The sequence below is a fragment of the Mustela nivalis genome, assembly GCF_964662115.1.
Source record: "Mustela nivalis genome assembly, chromosome: 8".
Taxonomy (NCBI): Eukaryota; Metazoa; Chordata; class Mammalia; order Carnivora; family Mustelidae; genus Mustela; species Mustela nivalis.
In genome coordinates this window covers 84,021,482-84,040,421 of record NC_139027.1, presented here as the reverse complement: position 1 = coordinate 84,040,421, position 18,940 = coordinate 84,021,482, and the positions used below count along the sequence as shown (strand labels likewise).

Below are 18,940 nucleotides of genomic sequence, written 5' to 3'. Positions count from 1 at the left end.
TGTGATTTTTAGTACGATTTGGTGTTTAAAATAATGCAACCCAATACACGGCCATCTGGCTGGGCTTGATTTATGAAAGTGACACAGGGTCTGTCTGGAAGAAATGACTGTTCCTTGTTGCTCTCACAGTTTTCCGGGTTTTTTTTTAACCCCTGCATCAATATCAGAGGAAGAGAGAGGAAGATGAGAGAAGGTAGAAAGTGAGAGACAGCTAAATGAGATTAAGAGGAAATTAATCCATAAAAATCATTGCTTTATCACTCCCCAATACTTTTTTAAAGTACAATACAAAGGGACTCAACTGAGCAGAGTCTTTTGCGTCTGTAGTACTCACAACCTGAGGCATTATACTTTCATTTTCCCACATTGTAAATATTAATACATTAACTTGATAAATGTGACCGCTCTGCAGGGTGTGGCTAAAGAGTGATCAAAAAAAGCTCAGAGCCCAGGACCAGTAAAGAAGATACAGAATCATACTGGGGAAAGACCAGAACACAGAAACATAGCATCTGAAGTCTGAGCTGGTGATCACACTGAGGGTAATGCAGTGTAGCCCGAAATCAGGGTATTAGAACTACATTCTTCCAGTACAAGAATAATAAACAAAACAAAACAAAACAAAACAAAAACTCCCAAACAGCTTAATAATTTAAACTGAATTGCATATAGTTATTAATGGGAAGTAATTAATATAAAAATACTTTATAGACTTGTAAGCTATTCTTTACAACTATTAGTCTTCAGAAAAGAGGAAAGACACTTAGTATGGCTGGGGGGACGGGAGGGGAAAGAGAGGCTAAACTTGGGTTGGGGAGCTCTGTCTTAACCATTAATAACCAGTTGGCACATTATTACTGGTGCTGTAGTTCAGTCTTCTGGGAAAGATGATAAAAAGACACAGGTATCTCCAAGAAAAGGACTAGTCTTTAGACAATCTCACCTGAAAACACTAAAAACACCCACTGAAACCAAGGGAGAGAAAAATGTTGTGAGATTTATGGATTAACGAGGAGTGACAACTATGTTAAAGTACTAGCAGTTTCTGTCATGTCTGTCCTTTACTCTCTATTTCCAAATATACCTTAGATGGAGCAGGGTCTGCTTCCTCAGTGCTATCACTTAAGGACTTGCATTAGTAAAAAAATATCTTCTAAAGAACTCTTTTCTTCCCACATAGCGTTTACGCATCAGACACAGACTAGTTCATTCTAACAAATTTATTTTCTCGATCAGCTCTTACGGAATCACTACTCAAATTAAATTACAATCAAATGATCACATCAAAAGATACCCTTACTACCTAGCAACTGTCCATATTTTCATTTCATTTTGATTTGTGCTCGTCTGAAAAAAACACGTAATACAAGATCTGGGGAAAAATAAATTACCGTTTTGCAGCAGTTCATAAGTATTCTGAATAAAATATTAAAAGAAGTCATTTAATGAAAATATAAAGCAAATATTTTTAGATCAACAACGGATCTAACAATTCTATATTGCCGTCTTTTGAAAAGTCTGTTTATTAAAACCTACCAAAAACACTGCTTGGAAATGGCAGTATTATGTAATCACAACCTCAGCACCCATTCAATCAAAGTTGGCAACGGATTGAGGAGAGAAGTCCAGAGAAGTGCGTCGGCTGGTGCTCAGTCCTTCTAAATCTCTTTATCTGAGTCAGTCCAGAAATAAAAAATAAAAAATATTAATAAAAAAAATATTAGCGGTGGAATCTTTAGGCCTCATCCACCCGAGTGACCGCCGTTAAAGCCGGGGTTGGTGGCGGGGCCTCGCTCCGTGCCCAGTCCGCGCCCGCCCTGCCCAGGACTCGGCCGGGCCTCTCCCACTCCTCGGAGGACATCCCCTTCTCCCTCGCCCATCCCTCTGCTCTTTCATGATGCTTTATTTCCAAGGTTACTTTGAGGATACTTTTTCTTTTGGCTTTGCTATTCAGTCTGTTAATTTCAGAAGCTGTGAATATTTCCTTTTTTTTTTTCTTCCCGAAGACTGTTCTTTGTTTTCTCCTTCCCATTTCATAGTCAATTTGTCCCCAAATGACTTTAACATGGCCAAGAAACACAGGGCCCCCGAGCACAGAGTCATCCTCTGATTAAACCCGGTGCCTCAGCTTTCTTTCAGGTCGTTCCCAGGAAAGAAAGTTTCCGTAGATCACTTTAGGCAGCCCTTTGGAGGGGGGAGTGAGTGAAAAGGAGAGGGGGGTGCTTTTTTTTTTTTTTTTTTTTTTTTTTTAAGAGGAGAGGACGAGGCAGGTGCTAGGTGCTGGTCCACGGTTGCCATGTAGGACTTTCTAGGGTGGATAAAACCTCAGGAGTGCAGTTTTGGTGCGCGAGGCATCTTCACTCTTCTTTAAAAAGAAAAAGAAAAACAAAAAGGAAACACCACCACAGTATAAACGAGATCTCATGATCGCCTCCTTTTTCTCTTCCGGTTTTGTTTGTTATATATATGTATATAAAACAGTCTCGGTATTTATTACGCTTTTTTGTTTTGTTGTGCCCCTCCTTCCTTGGACTTCAGAAACGTCTCCTTGGTCTGTCTCTCTCTCGCTCTTTTGCCTCCAAGGGCCGGCATGTTTGTCTTTGGGCGGAGGGGAGGGCGGCGGACCGGCCCCGGCCCGGTGCGGCCCCAGTGCGGGGTTGGCGCTGCGGCGGCGGCGGCGGCGGCAGCGGCGGCGGCGGTGGCGGCGGCGGCGGCAGGAGTTGGTGGCGGTGCTGACAGCGGCTGCGGAGGCGGCGGCGGCGGCGGCCCTCTTTGCGCTGCGCCCCTGGCCTTCACTGCACGCTCGTCTGCAGTCCGTGGTGTGGCGGCGGCGTGTCGGCGCTCACGGTGCCCACCTGCGAGTAGACGTCGTCCGGCGTCTGCTGTTGGATCCCGGGTGGCGTCATGCGCTTCTCCTTTTGGCGCCGGTTGCAGAACCAGACCCGCACCACCTCTTTCTCGAGCTGCAGGCTGTCGGCCAGGTTGGTGATCTCCTGCGCGGAGGGCTTGGGGCACTTGAGGAAGTGGCTCTCGAGCGCGCCCTTGACGCTCACCTCGATGGAGGTCCGCTTCTTGCGCTTGCGGCCCTGCGCGGCGATCTTGTCGATGCTCGTGGGGCTGCCGGTGCTCGAGTCCGCCTCCTCTAGCCACTTGTTCAGCAGCGGCTTGAGCTTGCACATGTTCTTGAAGCTCAGCTGCAGGGCCTCGAAGCGGCAGATGGTGGTCTGCGAGAACACGTTGCCATACAGCGTGCCCAGCGCCAGCCCCACGTCGGCCTGCGTGAAGCCGAGTTTGATGCGTCGCTGCTTAAACTGCTTGGCGAACTGCTCCAGGTCGTCCGAGGTCGGCGTGTCCTCGTCCGAGTGCGGGTCGTGGCTGTTGAGTCCCGGCCCCGCGCCGCCGCCGCCATGGTGCGGAGGCCCCTGCGCGTGGTGCGGGTGAGGAGGGTGAGGGTGCGCGTGGTGGTGGTGGTGGTGGTGGTGCTCGGCCAGCTCGGGTGTGTCCCCGCGCACCAGCCCCGGGTGCACCAGGCTCTGGGCGCCGCCGCCCGCGCCGCCGCCGCCGCCGCCCGGACCCGGGGGCGCGCTCAGCATGCCGTTCACCGTGAAGCCCCCGGGCTGCGAGTAGAGCAGACTCTGAGGCGGCGGCTGCTGGCCTCCGGCCATGGACGGGAGGTGTGCGGCGGCAGCGGCGGCGGCGGCGGCTGCGGCTGCGGCTGCGGCGGCCCCCCAGCCCCCCGGGTGGCCCTGGTGCGGGGGCGGCGGCGGAGGCCCGAGGTGCGGCGGCCCGCGGTGGTGCAGCGCGGTGCCCGCGTGCAGGTCGTCGCGTCCGGACCCGCCCTTCACGTCGGGGCCCTGCGGCGGCGGCGGCGGCGGCGGCTGCGGCGGCTGCTGGGGGCTGCCGGCCATGCCCACAGCGCTGCCGGACCACGGCGAGCTCGCCTCCACGGCAGCAGCGGCGGCGGCGGCGGCGGCGGCGGCGGCGTGGGGCAGGGCTGTGACCCACTGGTGCGCGTGGCTTAGCATATGGCCGCCGTTGCTGGCGGCCATGGCCCCCTGCATGAAGTCGCTCTGGACCATCTTGACGGAGGACGGGTCCCCTCGGTAGGCGCCCGAGGTCACGGCGGCGCTACCGGGCTGCATGCCGCCCGCGCCGCCTCCCGCGCCGCCGCCACCACCCCCGCCGCCACCCCCGCCGCCGCCGGCTCCCGCCGCGTCCGAGTGTACAATGGAGCCGGCCGCCAGCAGGCTGTTCCCCGGCAGGTAGGGGTTAGAAGCCGCCGTGGCCATGCCGCTCCGCTCCCGCCACCCCACCGCCGCCACCACCGCCGCCGCCGCAGCAGCAGCAGCCGCGGCCGCCGCCGCCGCCGCCGCCGCGCCCCCCCGCCTCCCGCCTCCTCCCCCCCCTCCTCCCCCGCCCCCGCCCGGGGCCCGGGCCGGCCCCGCCGCCTTCGCCGCCGCCTCCTCCTCCGCCGCCTCCGCCCCCGCCGCCGCCGCCGCCGCCTCCGCCGCGGCCCCCGGCTGCAGCTGCAAGGCCGCTCGGCAGGGCGCGGGGGTCGCCGGCCGGCCTTGGTCAGCAGCAGCAGCAGCAGCAGCAGCAGGAGCAGCGCTCTGGGAAGGGGGGCTCGCTTCTCGGGGCGCGCTCCGTGGCCGCCCCCTTCAGGGGGGGTCGTGGCCGCCCCCCAGCCCCGGCGCGTTCCGCTCGCTCCAGCGGGGCTCACCGGGCGGGGCGCGGGCCTGCGCTCCGGGCTCTTTGGCGGGGCGCGCCGGCTCCGGCTCCTCCTGCTGTCCTCAGGCGAGTGAGGACTCTGCCCGGGCGCGGGGCTCAGTCCACCTGCTAAGTGAAGATTTCACCGGAGACAACAAAGAAAGCAGCCGTTCCTCTCTTCCTTAACCAAATTATGGATGACCAGCCACCGGACTGCTCCTTCCCCTCGCCCGCTCTCTTCTCTCCTCCTCAGGAACACATTTCACTCGGTTTCCTTTCGAGTAGTAAAACTTTTTTTTTTCGTCCTTGAAGGCGTGGTGATGCTGGCTGCTCGCGTGTGTGGAGAGGAGAGGCTGGCTCCTGCTCTCCTCCTCTGGTCCTTTCAAGTTTTGTTCTGTCCTAGGAAAACTTCTTGCGATGGTGCATTTCTCTGAAGTTGCTATTGCCGGAGCTCTTGGTTGCCTCTGAAACAAGAGTCCTTTTTCATTCTCCTCGCAACAGTCACAGTCTGATGCGACATCTTTCCTTTTGGGCAGAAATTAGGAAACAAATATAACAAGGAAAAAATTGAACAGGAGAAAAATGAGGTCGAATGGCTCTGTTACCTTGTTGCTGACGGTTGGGGTTGGTGTTTTATTTTTTTCCCAGCAGTTGTCTGGAGGAGGAGGAGGAAGAAGAGTGCATTGGTGGAGGTGGAGGTGTGTGTGTGCATATAGGGGATCCTTGATACACAACCAACTCCAGTGGGCACGTTGCACGGCTCGTAGAGTGCACCGACGGCGCTGGCGCTGGCCGAGCCGAAGCGGAGTTGCAGCGGGAGCTCGCTCTGAGCCCTCGTTCGCGCTCTCTCTCCCTCTCTCACTTTCCCTCTCCCTCCCTCTCTCTCTCTCTCTCTCTCACTCCCTCTCCCTCTCTCGCCCGCCCGCTCTCGCTGGGATCTGACAGTTCGCTCTCTGTCCCTCCCTCTCAGAGCAGGGACTGTCGAATGTTTACCCTCCGCCGCGAGCGCGCACCCACCACCACACTTTCCCAAATACAAGGAAGTCGAGCACCAGAGCCCCCGCTGATTGGCTACCCGCTGGGTGATTGGCAGGCCCAGAATGACTGGCTCAGGACGCGCGGCCCCCCTTCCGGCCGTTCCGATTGGTTGCTTTTTAATTTAGGCAGAGCGTCGTAGAAGCTGGAAATCTGTCGTCCCCCCCACCCCCCCGCCCAGCCTCCCTCCCCCTGGCCACTTTCTCCTCTCCGCCCCTCCCCCTCCACCCCCTCCGCCACATCTTAACTCTTAGTGTCCGGCCGAGAGGTTGGCGTACTCTCCGCGGCTCAGGGCGTTCGCTACCAGTCTGGGAAGGGGGATGAAAGGGGAGAGAAAAGGGAGGGAGGGATGGGAGAAAGGAGGTGGCGGGGGTGTGTGTGTGGGGGGAGTTAGAATCAGAAGGAAAATGAAGAGGGGAAAAAAATCATGAAAAATAGCAACCTACCCACTTCACCTAGTACTGCGTTGTGTTGCCGCCCTCCCCGCCCCCAACCCCATCCCAGAGATTTGTAAAGCGCGCGGCATGGATGCACCATTCACGCTAATACCTATAGGCAGATGTATCCCCAGTGGTTTCAAAGTTTCCTTTTTCCTTCACCAGCCGGCCCCCATCTCTGTCTCGGCGGGGGTGGAAAGGGAGAGCTCGCATCGCCAAGGGCTCGGGTCGTGGCCACGCTCCTTGGAAATCCGCCACCGCAACTTTCCGCAGTCGCTTTGCGCTGGCGGCGTCCCCCTTTGTTTAAGTTCTCGGATGCCATCATCTGGGAAACCTGCAGCCCAGGACCAGCGCGGTGCCCGCGCGTGCGAGACGGACCGCTCGCTGCCGCGGCTCGCTCTCTCCCCCACCCCCTCTCTGCCTCTGCGCTCTCCCTCCCTTCTTCCCTCCCCCCTCCTCTGGGATTCAAGCAAGTAGCGAGCGTGTCCTTGTGTGTTTGGAGGGTGCCGGTCAGCAGAGCCCTGCGATGTATTTGAAAAGCAATCAGCTCGACCTTTCCCCATAGATCCATCGTAAGTGTATTCCACCCCAAAGGCTCCGGGGATTCCCAGTGCAGCGGGAGCCGGCCTAAAGAACCAGGATCCACTAGCCGCGCCCTCCACCGCTTACATTGTGCGTGTGTGTGCATATGTATATGTATGTATGTATATATATATATATGTGTGTGTGTGTGTGTGTGTGTGTGTGTGTGTATGTGTGTGTGTGTGTGTGTGTATGTATTTTCCCCTCTATGGTTATTAGTGGTGTTTTGCTTGCTCGCTATTCTTAGACACAGTGGTGCTTTTTCTTTCTTTTCTGTTTCGGAAGGGTTTACGTAGTGAATGGGCTGGCGGCGACAAACGCTTTCTCAGCCCCAGCCTGGCTGAAAGAGTTAAGGGGGACGGGAGGGGGCGCGCGCAGGGTAGGCGGGAGAAGCGGGGGTGGGGGGACGCGGCCAAGCGGAAACGCTGCACAGAGGAACCTCAGCGAACCAAGAAAAAAGAGAAAGTGGCAACGAAAACAAGGGCAAATTGAACCCTCCTCGGGGATTTCCAATGAACTAACCCAACTCGGACATTCAATAAATACATCGTTTCTAATGAGTGTGCGCGGGCGTGCATCCCGCACCCCTGGCTGCGGGTGCGCCAGCCCTGCGCCCCGCCGCCCCCAGCCAGCTCCTCCAGCCGGCAGTCCTGAGCTCCAGCGGCGGCCCTGGGGGTAGTCGCGGAGCCGCCGGTGTGCTCCGATTAATCTGTGAACCGGGTTGCCCTCTCCCGAGGAATCATTCCTCTGACTGAACGCAGTTAGGTGTACTCAGTTAAAGCCAGAGCTCTCCAGTTAAAGCCGCAAGCTACGCCTTTGCATGATCTCGAGATTAACTGTAGACGCGTAGGATTTAAGATCTCGTCCAGCTCCTGCTTGCCGGGTGAGAGATACCGTCGTAGGTAGGTTTTTAGCAAAGCCATTATTGCTAAGGTACAGCTCTGAAAGGCAGCGGTAACCAAACCCCAAACAGAACGGATTTTTCCCCCTTTTACGTCCCCCTAAGATTCCTTTAAAAAAATATTTATGTATGTGTATATGTATATATAAAAGACGGAACACAGATTTCATTGAATAAATCTGAGATCTCCAGGTGCAGACGTTTGAATAGTCGGTGCCAGCACCCCGTGTTTTCCTTTCCTGCCGATTTTGCTTGGATCCGGCTCAAAAACCGAGAGAGTCTCGTGGTTTTGTTTACACTGAATGGGGAGGATAGGAACAGAGCCATGGGGCCGCCTTTCATTAATATACAGTGAGGATTTTGTCTAAATTACTGCTATGAATTTCACAGTACACGCTTTCAAAAGCAGTCTCAGGTGGCCTGATGAAACGTGATAGCGCCTCTGCAAACAGATCCACTTTCTTTCTTTTCAAGGAGGGTGTGTGTGCATATGGGAAGCCCCCCAAAACGCTGTGCTCCTCGATAACAGAAATACACTTCTGTTCCGAGGTCTGTCCCCTTCGTCCTCCCCCCCTTTCTGCGCGTACTTAGTTTTCGAGTCGCTCCCCAGCCTCCCCCCCCCCCACCCAGCCCCACCCCATCCGCCCCCTCCCTTTGCCGAGTGTGATTGTTTTGTCTGGAAAAAAAAAATCCAAAGTATATAACAAGGGGAGAACAGTTAGTGCTGATTTTCATTTGCATACATTTTCATATATTTTGGTGAAAATAATAGACTGGTGGAGAGCTGGGTTTAGAAGAGTCAGTGTAAAGGGAAGACTAAGGATGCATCGGTTCTGGGGAGTTGAGAATATGCCTTCCCCCCCCCAGGCACCTTTAAAAAATAATAAAACATCTTCTTTTATTTTAAAATCTAATCCTGGAAGTTTGTTCGGTAAGTCCTTTTCATTTTCTTTACCTGCTTTCTCTCTTTCTCCCCCCTTTTCCGGTTTGTTTATGCTCTTGTAGGTTTGGGAGCTTATTTTCATGGCTTGGGACAAGAGAGGGTTCACAGAGCAACTGTTTTGAAGGAAGGAAGGGGAAGTGTGCTGGGGGAGAGTAAAAACACTCAACCCTGCTAAAATATTACATAAAAAGATGGACTCATTCCAAAGCTCCCCTGTAGTGAGGCATTTCACTTTTTGAGGGGTGGGGGAGGAGAGTGCTATTAATTTTAATTGTTGGTTGTGAGGGAGAGCCCTAGAAAAAATCATTATAAAGCACGCAGTATTATACATATTTCTTGTTTTGCACCCCCCCCCCCCCAGAGAATCAGGAACAGAGGGGAAGTTACCCCCTTTCTGTAGCCAGGGCTGATGTGGTGACCCTTGTGTGCTTGTCTGGGATTGTGGTGGGGGGATTCCTGCTGGGAGCAGGGGGATGGGGGGGGCTTGGCAAAGGGAGGGCAGAGAGCCGCAGTGGAAGGAAGCAGGGGAGGAAGAGGAGGCAGGAAGTCAGTGCACCCCTGGTTAATGGCGAGTCTGGGGAACAGTCTCAGTTGCTGCCTCCCAGCTCGGTAGTGAAAGTCCATCAGAAAAGGGTGATCAATCAAAACTAACCAGGACATCCTCCACTTTATTCCCAAAGGAAGCGGGAGCTTTATTATAAAAAACCAGATTTTACTTTGTTTTCCATTTTGACAGCCGGCTTTGGCCCTCCACCCTTGCCACTGTCCCTGGGTTTTGTAAAAATTGAGGGGGAAGTTACTTGCGAGGTGCAGTTAATTAGATAAATATGGCTGGAGGAAAGAGCTAGGCCAAGGCCAAGCCTGTGTGGGCACCTTACCTTGGTGAAATAGGCTGGAGAGGATTGTAAAAGCTTCTTGGTTTTGTTCTTTTTTAAAGAAAGCCGAGTCTGATGTGATGAGGGGTAGGTTCAAATGGCTGGAATTTTATTGCACGCTTGCTTCCAGAACACCTTACAATTCAAAATTTGTAATTTCTTTGGAAACAGTTGATGCCAAATCAGTGAAATGGTTTGTAAGGAGGGAGGAAGCAGTTTCAGTTGGGGAGGGGGTGGTAAGAATCACCAGTTTTCCACTCCTTGTTTACGTGCTTGGCAGCGTTGCTTTTGACTGGGGTTAACTCTCTGTGCTCCATTGGACCAGATGCCATATAGAGCTGCTCCCTGAAGATCATTTGTTTCCTTGATGGGGAACATTTCTGAGCAGAGCATATTGGTTGCCATAGAGAAAGAAATAAAAGGAAGAACACTAGTCACATTAAGCTATATGTTTGTGCACTGGGCTTTAGATAAAAGGACCTCGGTTCAGCCAAAGAGAAGAAGCCAAACTAGAGATTTCTAGCGCCACTAAAACTAGCTTTATTTTGTTTTGGACTTTTACAGTTGAAACATATAAGCTAATTTTATTGGTTGTTGTTAATTTTATATGACACGGTTTACTGAACAAAATAAACTTTGGAAGTGCTCGGGAGTCGCACTGTTGACTTGTCAGCAGGGGGCGCACTGACTCGCCTTAGCAGGTTCTGAGTAAAATGTAGCTGTTTCAAAAGCAAATCTGCTCCTCCAAACTTGCCAAAGGAACAAACACCCCTACCTCTCTATGCATATTCACAATGAGGAGTGGATTCATTACATAACACAGGGTTTTAAATGTGAGGACCGTGACCTCTCTGTCTCCCACCCATCCCTGTCCGTGAAATGGCCCTGAAGGAAATAAAGTTTAAAAAACAAACAAACAAACAAAACCAAACAACAAAAAAACCACAGAGAAACAAAAAAAGCATTTGTCCATTTCTCTCAGTGAAGTGTATGTAGGATTGGGAAACAGAATTGGGCTATGGAAGCAAAAACATTTAAAAAATTATCAAGAGCACAGAATAAGTTACTTAAGAAGCTACATTTCAGGTTCTATTTTTGGGGAAGCAGTCAAGAGAGCAAAATTGCATTCTAAGGTATTATCTGTTAAATACTAAATGTTCTTCAACTTGATACATGCTTTGACTTCTAAATAGAACTCAGGCTCTTGGAGATTTAGTCAAGGCTTCCAGGATCCCTTTTACTCCATTTGATACTTAATGGTTACTTCAATTCTGGCTACTTCCTATAGCTGTAGAAGATTTGGGGTTTACCCTGGAAAGCCTTGTTGGGGAAAAGAAAATACAAAATAGCCGTCGGTGAGAGGAAACTGTGGGCTTGAAACTTTTGGGGACAATATTACTTAACACAGTTGAAGAAAAGTTTTAATAGAGCACAAGCTTCCCGCCTCAGGGATTTTTAGGTACGGCCAATGAAGACTGAACTTTATTGAGCAAAGGATGAAAAAAAAAATGTGCGGAAAACTTCCTAAAATAGTGAAGGGCAAATCCTGACCAGTTCTGAGGAATTAGTCTGTTTGTCACTAACAATTTTCCCAAGGAGATTTAGAGACTATGACTAAAAAAGGGAAGCCATGAGTGACTGGAAGTGAGAAGCTGGCTTCCACGGTTCAGTGGTTCAACGCACCTGTGAATGTGTCACAGAGCCTGTTAGGAAGGGGGCACGTTTTGTGAAAGCTCTAATGTCCCTCTGGAAGAGGGGAAAAGACACTTTATTCTTTCAAACTCAACTCCAAATCAACCTGGTTCCAGCCAGGAGAAGTTTTTCTTTGAAACTGACTTGAAAAAGTCAAGGTTTGGATTTATAAATGGCATTCAATTTCAGGAGAGTTGAGAGATTATGAGACTCCTGTGAGCAAAGCAGATAGTCTGAGCAACATTTTAATTCCATGATTTTCGAACGGGAGCTCTCACATTTAGTCAGGAGATGTACTGTCAGGTTTGTGCTAATAAAACAAGGTGGAAATTTAAAGAAACTGTGTAATCTTAGTCCAAACATTGCTTTTTCTTCAGCTCTCCGGACTTTTTCAGACAAAGGACTTCTGGGGGAGATTCACGTGAACTGGACAAATGCCTCTAAGCTCCAGTTTACTTTGTGTGTCCAGGGTCGCTAAAGGCATTTAAAAATTATTAAGGAGAAAGGAAACTTTTTCTATTTAGCAAGACAGTTTGGGAGAAAAAAAGCAATAATTGTACATATTTAGAGAGTGAATTTTTTTTGGTTTTATGAGATCTGTGATTATAACTATGTTGGCTGCTACTTTCCTTTCTTGCAAAGGTACTTAAAGACACACACACACACATACACACATACCACACCAATGAAAAATGCTTGCTCCTTATGATATCTATAGTCTCAGATTACCTAAAGTAAAGGAAACAGAAAATAATAATTCTGGGTAAAGCAACAAGTTAATTTGAGAACTGACATATTATAGAAATCGTGTTAGGATTCTATAATGATTTGGAGGTGGCAACGATCAAGCTGGGTATGAATTAAGATCCCAAGTGCTGGGCAAAACTACAGGCTTTTAATCGTTGGGGATGGTGAAATTGCTTTTGCCAAAGGAGAGAATGAAGAACATTACCTGGGTCAAACGTACAAAACACAAAATGGGTATTTACTCTTTTGCTTCCATTTGAGGATAGTAAGGTGCTCTGATATTTGTAGAAGCACATTCGCAATTATCATTTACAAATTAAAATGTTAAACATATTCATAACCCATACTGTGTGTCATATACAAAGGAAGGGGCTCTTCAACAGCAGCTTTTGGGTGGAAATGAGTATTTGTCATCTTGGCAGTGGATGAGTTGTTTCTTGGTCTTGCTAAGTTTTTATTTATTTATTTATTTTTGAAGCCTGCGGATAGCCCCCTCCTTCCCAGCCCAGTTCTTTGTATCACTTTTATCTGATGATCTGTAGGAAGGGAGCAAACGCTTAGCTTTTTTTTTTTTTTTTCCCCTTTTAAGATGGGTTTGGAGGAGCAATTGTAAATTCAGACACTAGAAATTCTCACCCTAAATAGTAAGAAGCTTTACTTCTGATGCTTGTAGGACCGCTTTAAACTACAGGCCATTTCAGACTGTGGAATCTAAATGAAAAAGGCATGTTAAGTTGGTTATGGAGGGCATGCTTTTAAAACAACCCATTTCCAAGTGTTTGCCCGCTCTAGCTGCGTGTATGCACCTGGCAAGTCTAGTAATGAAAACTACCAATCGCTAGGGAAGCCATAGCTGACACAACGTGGTGATGGACTATTCTTGCCTGCCCCTCTCACCTCCCCGCTCCCCCACTCCCCCCCCCCCCAACACAATGGTCTTCTTCGAATTTAAATTCACAGAGCTAGGTAACATAGAACCCAGCTGATTGACCAGGGTGATGATGGTGATTTATTAACCAAAACATGTGGGTATATCCTAGGTAGGAAAATATTCCAAGGTCAGATTGGTGTGTGTGTGTGTCTGTGTGTGTGTGCGCGCGCGCACGCGCACGTGCACACAAACGCGTATGAATTTTTGTGTCTGTTTTTTTAAAAACAAAACCTAGAAATATTAACTCAGTCTTGCCAGAGGGGTGGCTGGATTTTCGGAGCTTGTGGTTCTAACAGAACTGAATCCTCCTCTCCTTTGGAAACACTCTATCCAGACCGTTCCTGTACATTATACAGTATCTCTTTTCTGGCTTGGAACTGAGTAGTTTTGTGATGGATTAGAATCATCGTGGCACATCAGAAAACAACTCTTGCACTTTGGTGTCTCTGTTTTTTATTATTAGATCTTTTGGCATTTGAACTCAGCTATTGTCTGAGGAGCTGAACGCAGCTTACCAGACTGAAGGCTGCTCTTTTGGACATTTTCCCCAATGTGGGAAAATGTGGCGTCTCTTGGGTGAATGTGGAAGTTCCCACTTATGTCAGGCTACCTCTTTAGGCCCACCCTAGACCCCTCAGCCACAGAGAGTCTTCAAGAAAGTGCGGTTATTTTTGTTCACCTTTAAAATACATTCTCAACTTTAAAATACATTACCAATGTTTATTGATATTTGATACTTCAACTACTACATGGTTTGCAGCAATATAATTTCAGCCCTATATTTGGAAAAGAGACTTTGGTAGTAGAACTAAGTGACTTTGCTCTCTGCAGTTTCATGTACTGGGGTTTGTCCCAAGTTAAAAGTTAGGTATCCCCTACTTCTTTGAAGGCCCTCCTCCTCTCAAATTTTCTGCAGGGAGCCTGATTACTCAATAAAGCCCAAGGGAAGGATCCCAGTCTTACAGTGATGCTTGAGAGAGGTCAAATCTTAATTTAGTATTATATCTGGGTGCAAAAATCCCCGTAAGTCATGGCATGTATTGTCCAAAATGGCCTAGGCTCTTCCCTTTATTTTTTGTTCACGACTCAAAAACAAGTAAAATTTGACTTGGACAAACACATTATTGAAGTATCATAAGTTCGAAAACACTACGATTTTCTTGCAGGGGTCTGATAGGCGATTCTTTGCCAGGGCTTTAAAGTCCGATTGGAACTTTCCCTAGAAACTAGGTTTGCCTTGAGGGACACCAGCGTTCCAGGGCTGCATTGCCTAGCGGAGCACTCCATTTGTGGCTGTCGGAAGTAACTCCTCCCGAATAGGTGGTGACTTGTGGGGGTCTCAGGGCCAAGCTCTTCTTCCTTGTACTGCATTTTATTTTTTTTAGATTACAGTTTGTGTAATAAAATTAAGAGGATCCCATTATTCCCTTTCTCTCTAAACACTGCCTTTAAAGGTCTTTCAAACTATCGTTTGAACGCCCACAGCGGTGTTCAGAAGTTAAATTAGCATTGCTTTTCTATGGAAAAGAAAAATGTAAAGAGATTTAAAAGAAAAAATAAAAAGGCCAAAGGAGAAGGATAAAAGGTAAAAGGAGTAAGGTGGAGAAAAAAGGAGGGCGATTGGGGACCGAAAGGGACAAGAGAGAGGAAGACTGGGGTGCGGGACAGCGAAGAGGTGAAGATTGAGTCACCCTAACAGGTCACTGGGTACACAGGAGCAAGAGGGAACAGTCCAGGAAAAACAGGGTGCAAATCGCTCCCCACCTCCCAAGGCCTCCTTCCCGCTCCGCCGCTGGAGCGCAGACTTGGAGCTCGGCGCCGCCCGCCCGCCTTTGTCACCGGCTCGGTGCGCGGCCGCGGGCTCCCGCGGTGGGCTTTGTTCTGGCGAAGCAGGGCAGGACCCCTTCGCACCGCCGCATCCCCGCCCTCCCCGAACTGGGGACAGTGGGGGTGGGGACGGGGCATAAGGGAAGGGGACCGGAGGAGCAGCAGCGGGCGCCTCCGAGCCTGGGATTTCTTTCCTTCGCTCCTTTCCGTAATTGAGCTGTTGTTTTCCCTTCGGGAGGGGGCCAGTGCTGCGCGGGAGGAGGGAGAGAGGGAAAGGGGGCGCCCGTTCTCACCCCGAAGCAAGGGCAAGGTGCAGCTCTCCGTGCCTCCGTCCGCATATTTGTAGGGTATGCATGTATGCAGGATGGATGGAGACATGCATGTATGCATGAGGAGAACCGTTGAATTTGGTCCCACGTTCTAGGTTTCTAGCCGAGGTTTTGGCAACTGCAGGGCACCTCAGGTCGGTGCTGGTTATCTCCTAAGATCTGCTCTCGAGATGTTTTGGGGCCGCGGGTGGGCGCTGTGGACGCTCCCTGGGTCCGGGGACTGTTCACCGAGAGCGCACAGAACCCTGTGGCGGAGGCCTGTGGCGGGGGACAAAGAGGCAGACACTGGGAGCAATCAGAGGGCAGGCGCGCACATGCACCCACGCGCGCACCCCACTTAGCGTCCCTCCCCATGAGCCCCCGCGCCTGGATGCCCAGGGCTCTGTCTCTGGAAAGTTCGCTGCTTGCAGAGCTAGCTCCCTTCTCTCACCGTTGCATTTAGAAAACGGCGTTTGAACGTGTGTCACCCTCTCCCCAGCCACCCCCAAAGGTGTGGGCAGATTGCAAGAGTTACTGCTCTGTTATTGTTTGTCAAACAGGCCCCTTCTCTTGGGAGAGGGGCGAGGGGCATGTGGCGGATCCCGGGCCAGGATTACATTAATCAAAGTATTATTTCCCCAGAGAAGTCGAGCACAAATGAGAGTAAATCCTAATAAAATTGGATCGCGGAGAAATGGTACGCTTTAAGTAATCTGTACTGCCAGATAAAAATCTCACATTTATAAGATGTGGGTCTTTAAAAAAAAAATTCGCACACCTCTGGCCATGGCTTGGCTGCTTGGTCCCGATCAGGACGTGGGACAATTACTATCCAAAGCTCAGCTGAACTTCTGGAATGAGAAAGGGACGTGGACACCCTAGAGTTCGAGGTTTCACAAAGTCAGGTTTACTCCAAAGGCACTTTTGACCCTGGGCGCCCCTGTGGGGTGTGTGAAGAGTGTCTGAGACAGATCAAGCTCCCCCTCTGTGCCTGTGAGGGCTTGAACTCTATACTTTTGGAGCATGGCCCCTACTCTCCTCCTCCAACGATGCTGCAGGGTGGGCTAGTCCCCGGGGATGGGGGCGCAGAACCCCGCCGAGCGGAAAGGCAGACGCGGCCGCCGATTCCGGGTCTCCCCGTTCCCCCAGCCCAGGACCGGCCGCATCCACGCTTGGCCAGGGAAGGGGCGTGCATTTGAGAGTGACTGCTGGGGAAGCCGAAGGTGCAGCTCGCCGGCCGGACTTCTGGTACTTTCGGGTCGTCCCAGCCAGAAAGTAAGGCTCGAACTTTACCCGCCGTCGTTCCCCGAGGGGTAGGAAACTTTGCGACGCTTTGCGCGGCTGTGCGGAGGAGAGAAAAGAAAGCCGCCCTTCTCCCCCTCCAACTCCAGAGCCAGGACTGAGTCAAGCCAAGCCAACCAGCCAGGTGGCAAACACCCCCTGCCAGCTCGCGGCCTCCTGCAGCCGCGGAGACAGACGAGCGGGCTGCGACGCCCCGCGGCCTCTCGTTGATGACCGGCGTGCAGTCACTAAGTCTGGTGCGGCGGGTGAGCCCCAGCCTCAGAACTCCGCCAGACCCTTACCGCGCGGCGCGGGGGAAACCCGCTTCGGTCCGGGTCCTCCGCCCGGCCCCTCCTCCGCGCAGGGAGGCTGGCTGCGGGGCCTCTCCCCCGCCCCCCGCGCCCGCGCCCCCGCCCACGCCTCAGCGGGGCGCCAACTCGCGGCGCCCCCTGCAGGCCAGCGCCGGGAGGAGCCAGCGCGCCGCTCGCCCGGGCTCCCGGGCCGCGTGGGCTTCCCGTGCTACCCACGGCCACGCCCCGCCCCCTCCCCCGGCGCACGCGGCGCCACCGCCTCCTTCGAACGCCAGCTCCCCGCTGCAGGACGGGAGGAGGGAGCGAGGGCATGCAGGGAGGCGCGGGGAAGGAGGCGGCGGCGACATCCCCTTCACGGCCTGCTCCCGCCCCCTCTCCGGTCCGCGCCGGGCAGCCCCTGCTCGTGCGGGCGGTCGCGCGCCTTGTCTCAGGCCTGCGGGCTCCGGAGACCCGAGAGCCGCTCGGTGCGCTCGCGGGGGGCAGTGCCGGACCGGGCCGCCTCACCTCCGGCGAGCGCACCTCGGAGGGGCTGCCTCCTCAGCAGTCCGGCGAGCGGAGCTGCTTGTAGCGGTGTGCGTGTGAGAGGGTGTGCGTGTGCGAGGGCGTGCGTGTGAGTGCGGTGCGCGCGCAGGGCAAGGCAGGAGGCGGTACGGGATGCTCCGGGGCAAGCGTAACCTTTGCAGCCTCGAGATCTAAATCTGCAGCAACCCCCCCCCCCCCCCCCACACACACACACACCCCATCTCTGCACGTGCGTCTCCTTCTTTTGCCTTCGTCGGGTCTGATTCCCAAAGAGATCCCTCTTGTGGTCCGGGGATATTCATGGACGCCCCGACTCACGTGAGCGAGGGTAAGACTGAAAGGGACAATGTTCGGTGAGAAATGCCACCGAGAGCATTTCCATCATCCAGCCTGCTCTGAGGACTTGATTTCACTCCCTGGGAAGCCAGGGTTCAGGGGCTTGTGTATCTGCTTCCTCTCTTTCTTGGCCTTAAAAACTGCTTGGAGGTGGTTTTGATTTTTGGACGCGTAGGGAGGAGGTAGCAATCAATTGAAAATCACTTTCTGGCTATCTCTTTAGCTGACTAGTTGTGCTCCTGTTCTGTGCCACTGTCCTCAGCCCCTTCCTAGTTTACTGGCTCCTTTCCAGTGATGGGCAATTTTTTTTGGGGGGGGGGCGTGAAGACACCCACACCTTTTCAGTTCTGAAATAATGACTTCCCTTTCCTCCCGTCTGTGATTTCCATAATTTCATACAAAACAGGGCTGTCAGTTATCTCTCATTAGAGAAGAGAAAAGCAGACTAGCAGAAGAAAACTTGGGCCAGATGCAATCCCTCCTTCTTAAAACATTAACCAGTCCCATCCAGATTGTTCAACTCTCAAAGGGAAGACAGGGCAGAGAGAATTCAGAAAAAGCTTCCATACTCTCTCCATTACTGAGAATATGAACCCAATTGCCGAACTGTATTTTAATAGCATGAGGCTCAGAGAACCCTAAAGAGAAACTTTATAAACACTTTTAGTTGTCCTCTTTTTGCCCTTCTGTTTGTATCTGAGGATTTTTAGTAATTTGGAGAAAACAGTGGCATGTATATATATTTTTTATTTCTTGGATTTATTAATATTAGGTGTTTTTCCTATTAGCCACAATACTTTATAAGACCTCCTGTCCTGGAGAAAGGCTGTAAGTGAAATTTACAGATCCTCATCTCAAGAGACCTAACCAGCTAACATCTTGATAGAATTTCAGTTATTCCTTGTCACAGGATAATTTATAGGTGGCTACATTTTAATAAAGAACGTTAATGGTTGATGTTAATGTTTAACGAGATGAGTTTTTGTTTTTGGAAAACCAGAATTTAGCTTTTCTTTGAATTATTAATCAGGCTGTTTGCCCATAGGCTTTCCTAAGAGAAGGGGAAGGTGCAGGGGAGGGTATCACTAATTTATTTAAAGCTTGTGTTGACATACGATTATACAACTAGCCTTTTGGAAAACAGTAAATATCTAAACCATGTCTATAAACACCCACCTTTGGGACTGTGAGAAAAAGGAAAACCTAATTACTTCCATAGAAAACAGCACTCAGTTAACAGTTAACTAAAATATTGTTTGGCAACCCTTAGAAGCTCCTCCTCCTCCTTCAGTATAGTACCCTTTGGTAATATACACATATTTATACATGATGTAAATATACATATGCACATGGGTAGATGTTTATGTACATAACATAACAACATATATACATACCCCCAACTGAATACATTTGCATATAACATGTCCATGTGTAATATAGCAAACTTCTACGATTAACAATACATTGTACAACAGATAGTCTTAAAATAGCTGGGAGAGTGAGTA

General features: G+C 51.1%; 1 protein-coding gene and 1 long non-coding RNA gene across 9 annotated transcripts in view; one reads left to right on the top strand and one right to left on the bottom strand.

Moving 5' to 3' along the window:
• Nucleotides 1–1,205: 1,205 nt before the first annotated feature.
• Nucleotides 1,206–4,356, bottom strand: POU3F3 (POU class 3 homeobox 3). Its single transcript, XM_082743793.1, has one exon. The coding sequence runs from the start codon at nucleotides 4,287–4,289 to the stop codon at nucleotides 2,793–2,795; it is 1,497 nt and encodes a 498-aa protein (XP_082599919.1). The 5' UTR covers nucleotides 4,290–4,356; the 3' UTR covers nucleotides 1,206–2,792.
• A 4,020-nt stretch (nucleotides 4,357–8,376) lies between these two features.
• LOC309870712 overlaps nucleotides 8,377–18,940 on the top strand; it is a 108,151-nt gene continuing 97,587 nt past the window's right edge. For all 8 annotated transcript variants that reach the window (XR_014314755.1, XR_014314756.1, XR_014314757.1 and 5 more), the window contains exon 1: nucleotides 8,377–8,593. This is a non-coding gene — a long non-coding RNA (uncharacterized lncRNA). The remainder of the gene's footprint in view (nucleotides 8,594–18,940) is intronic.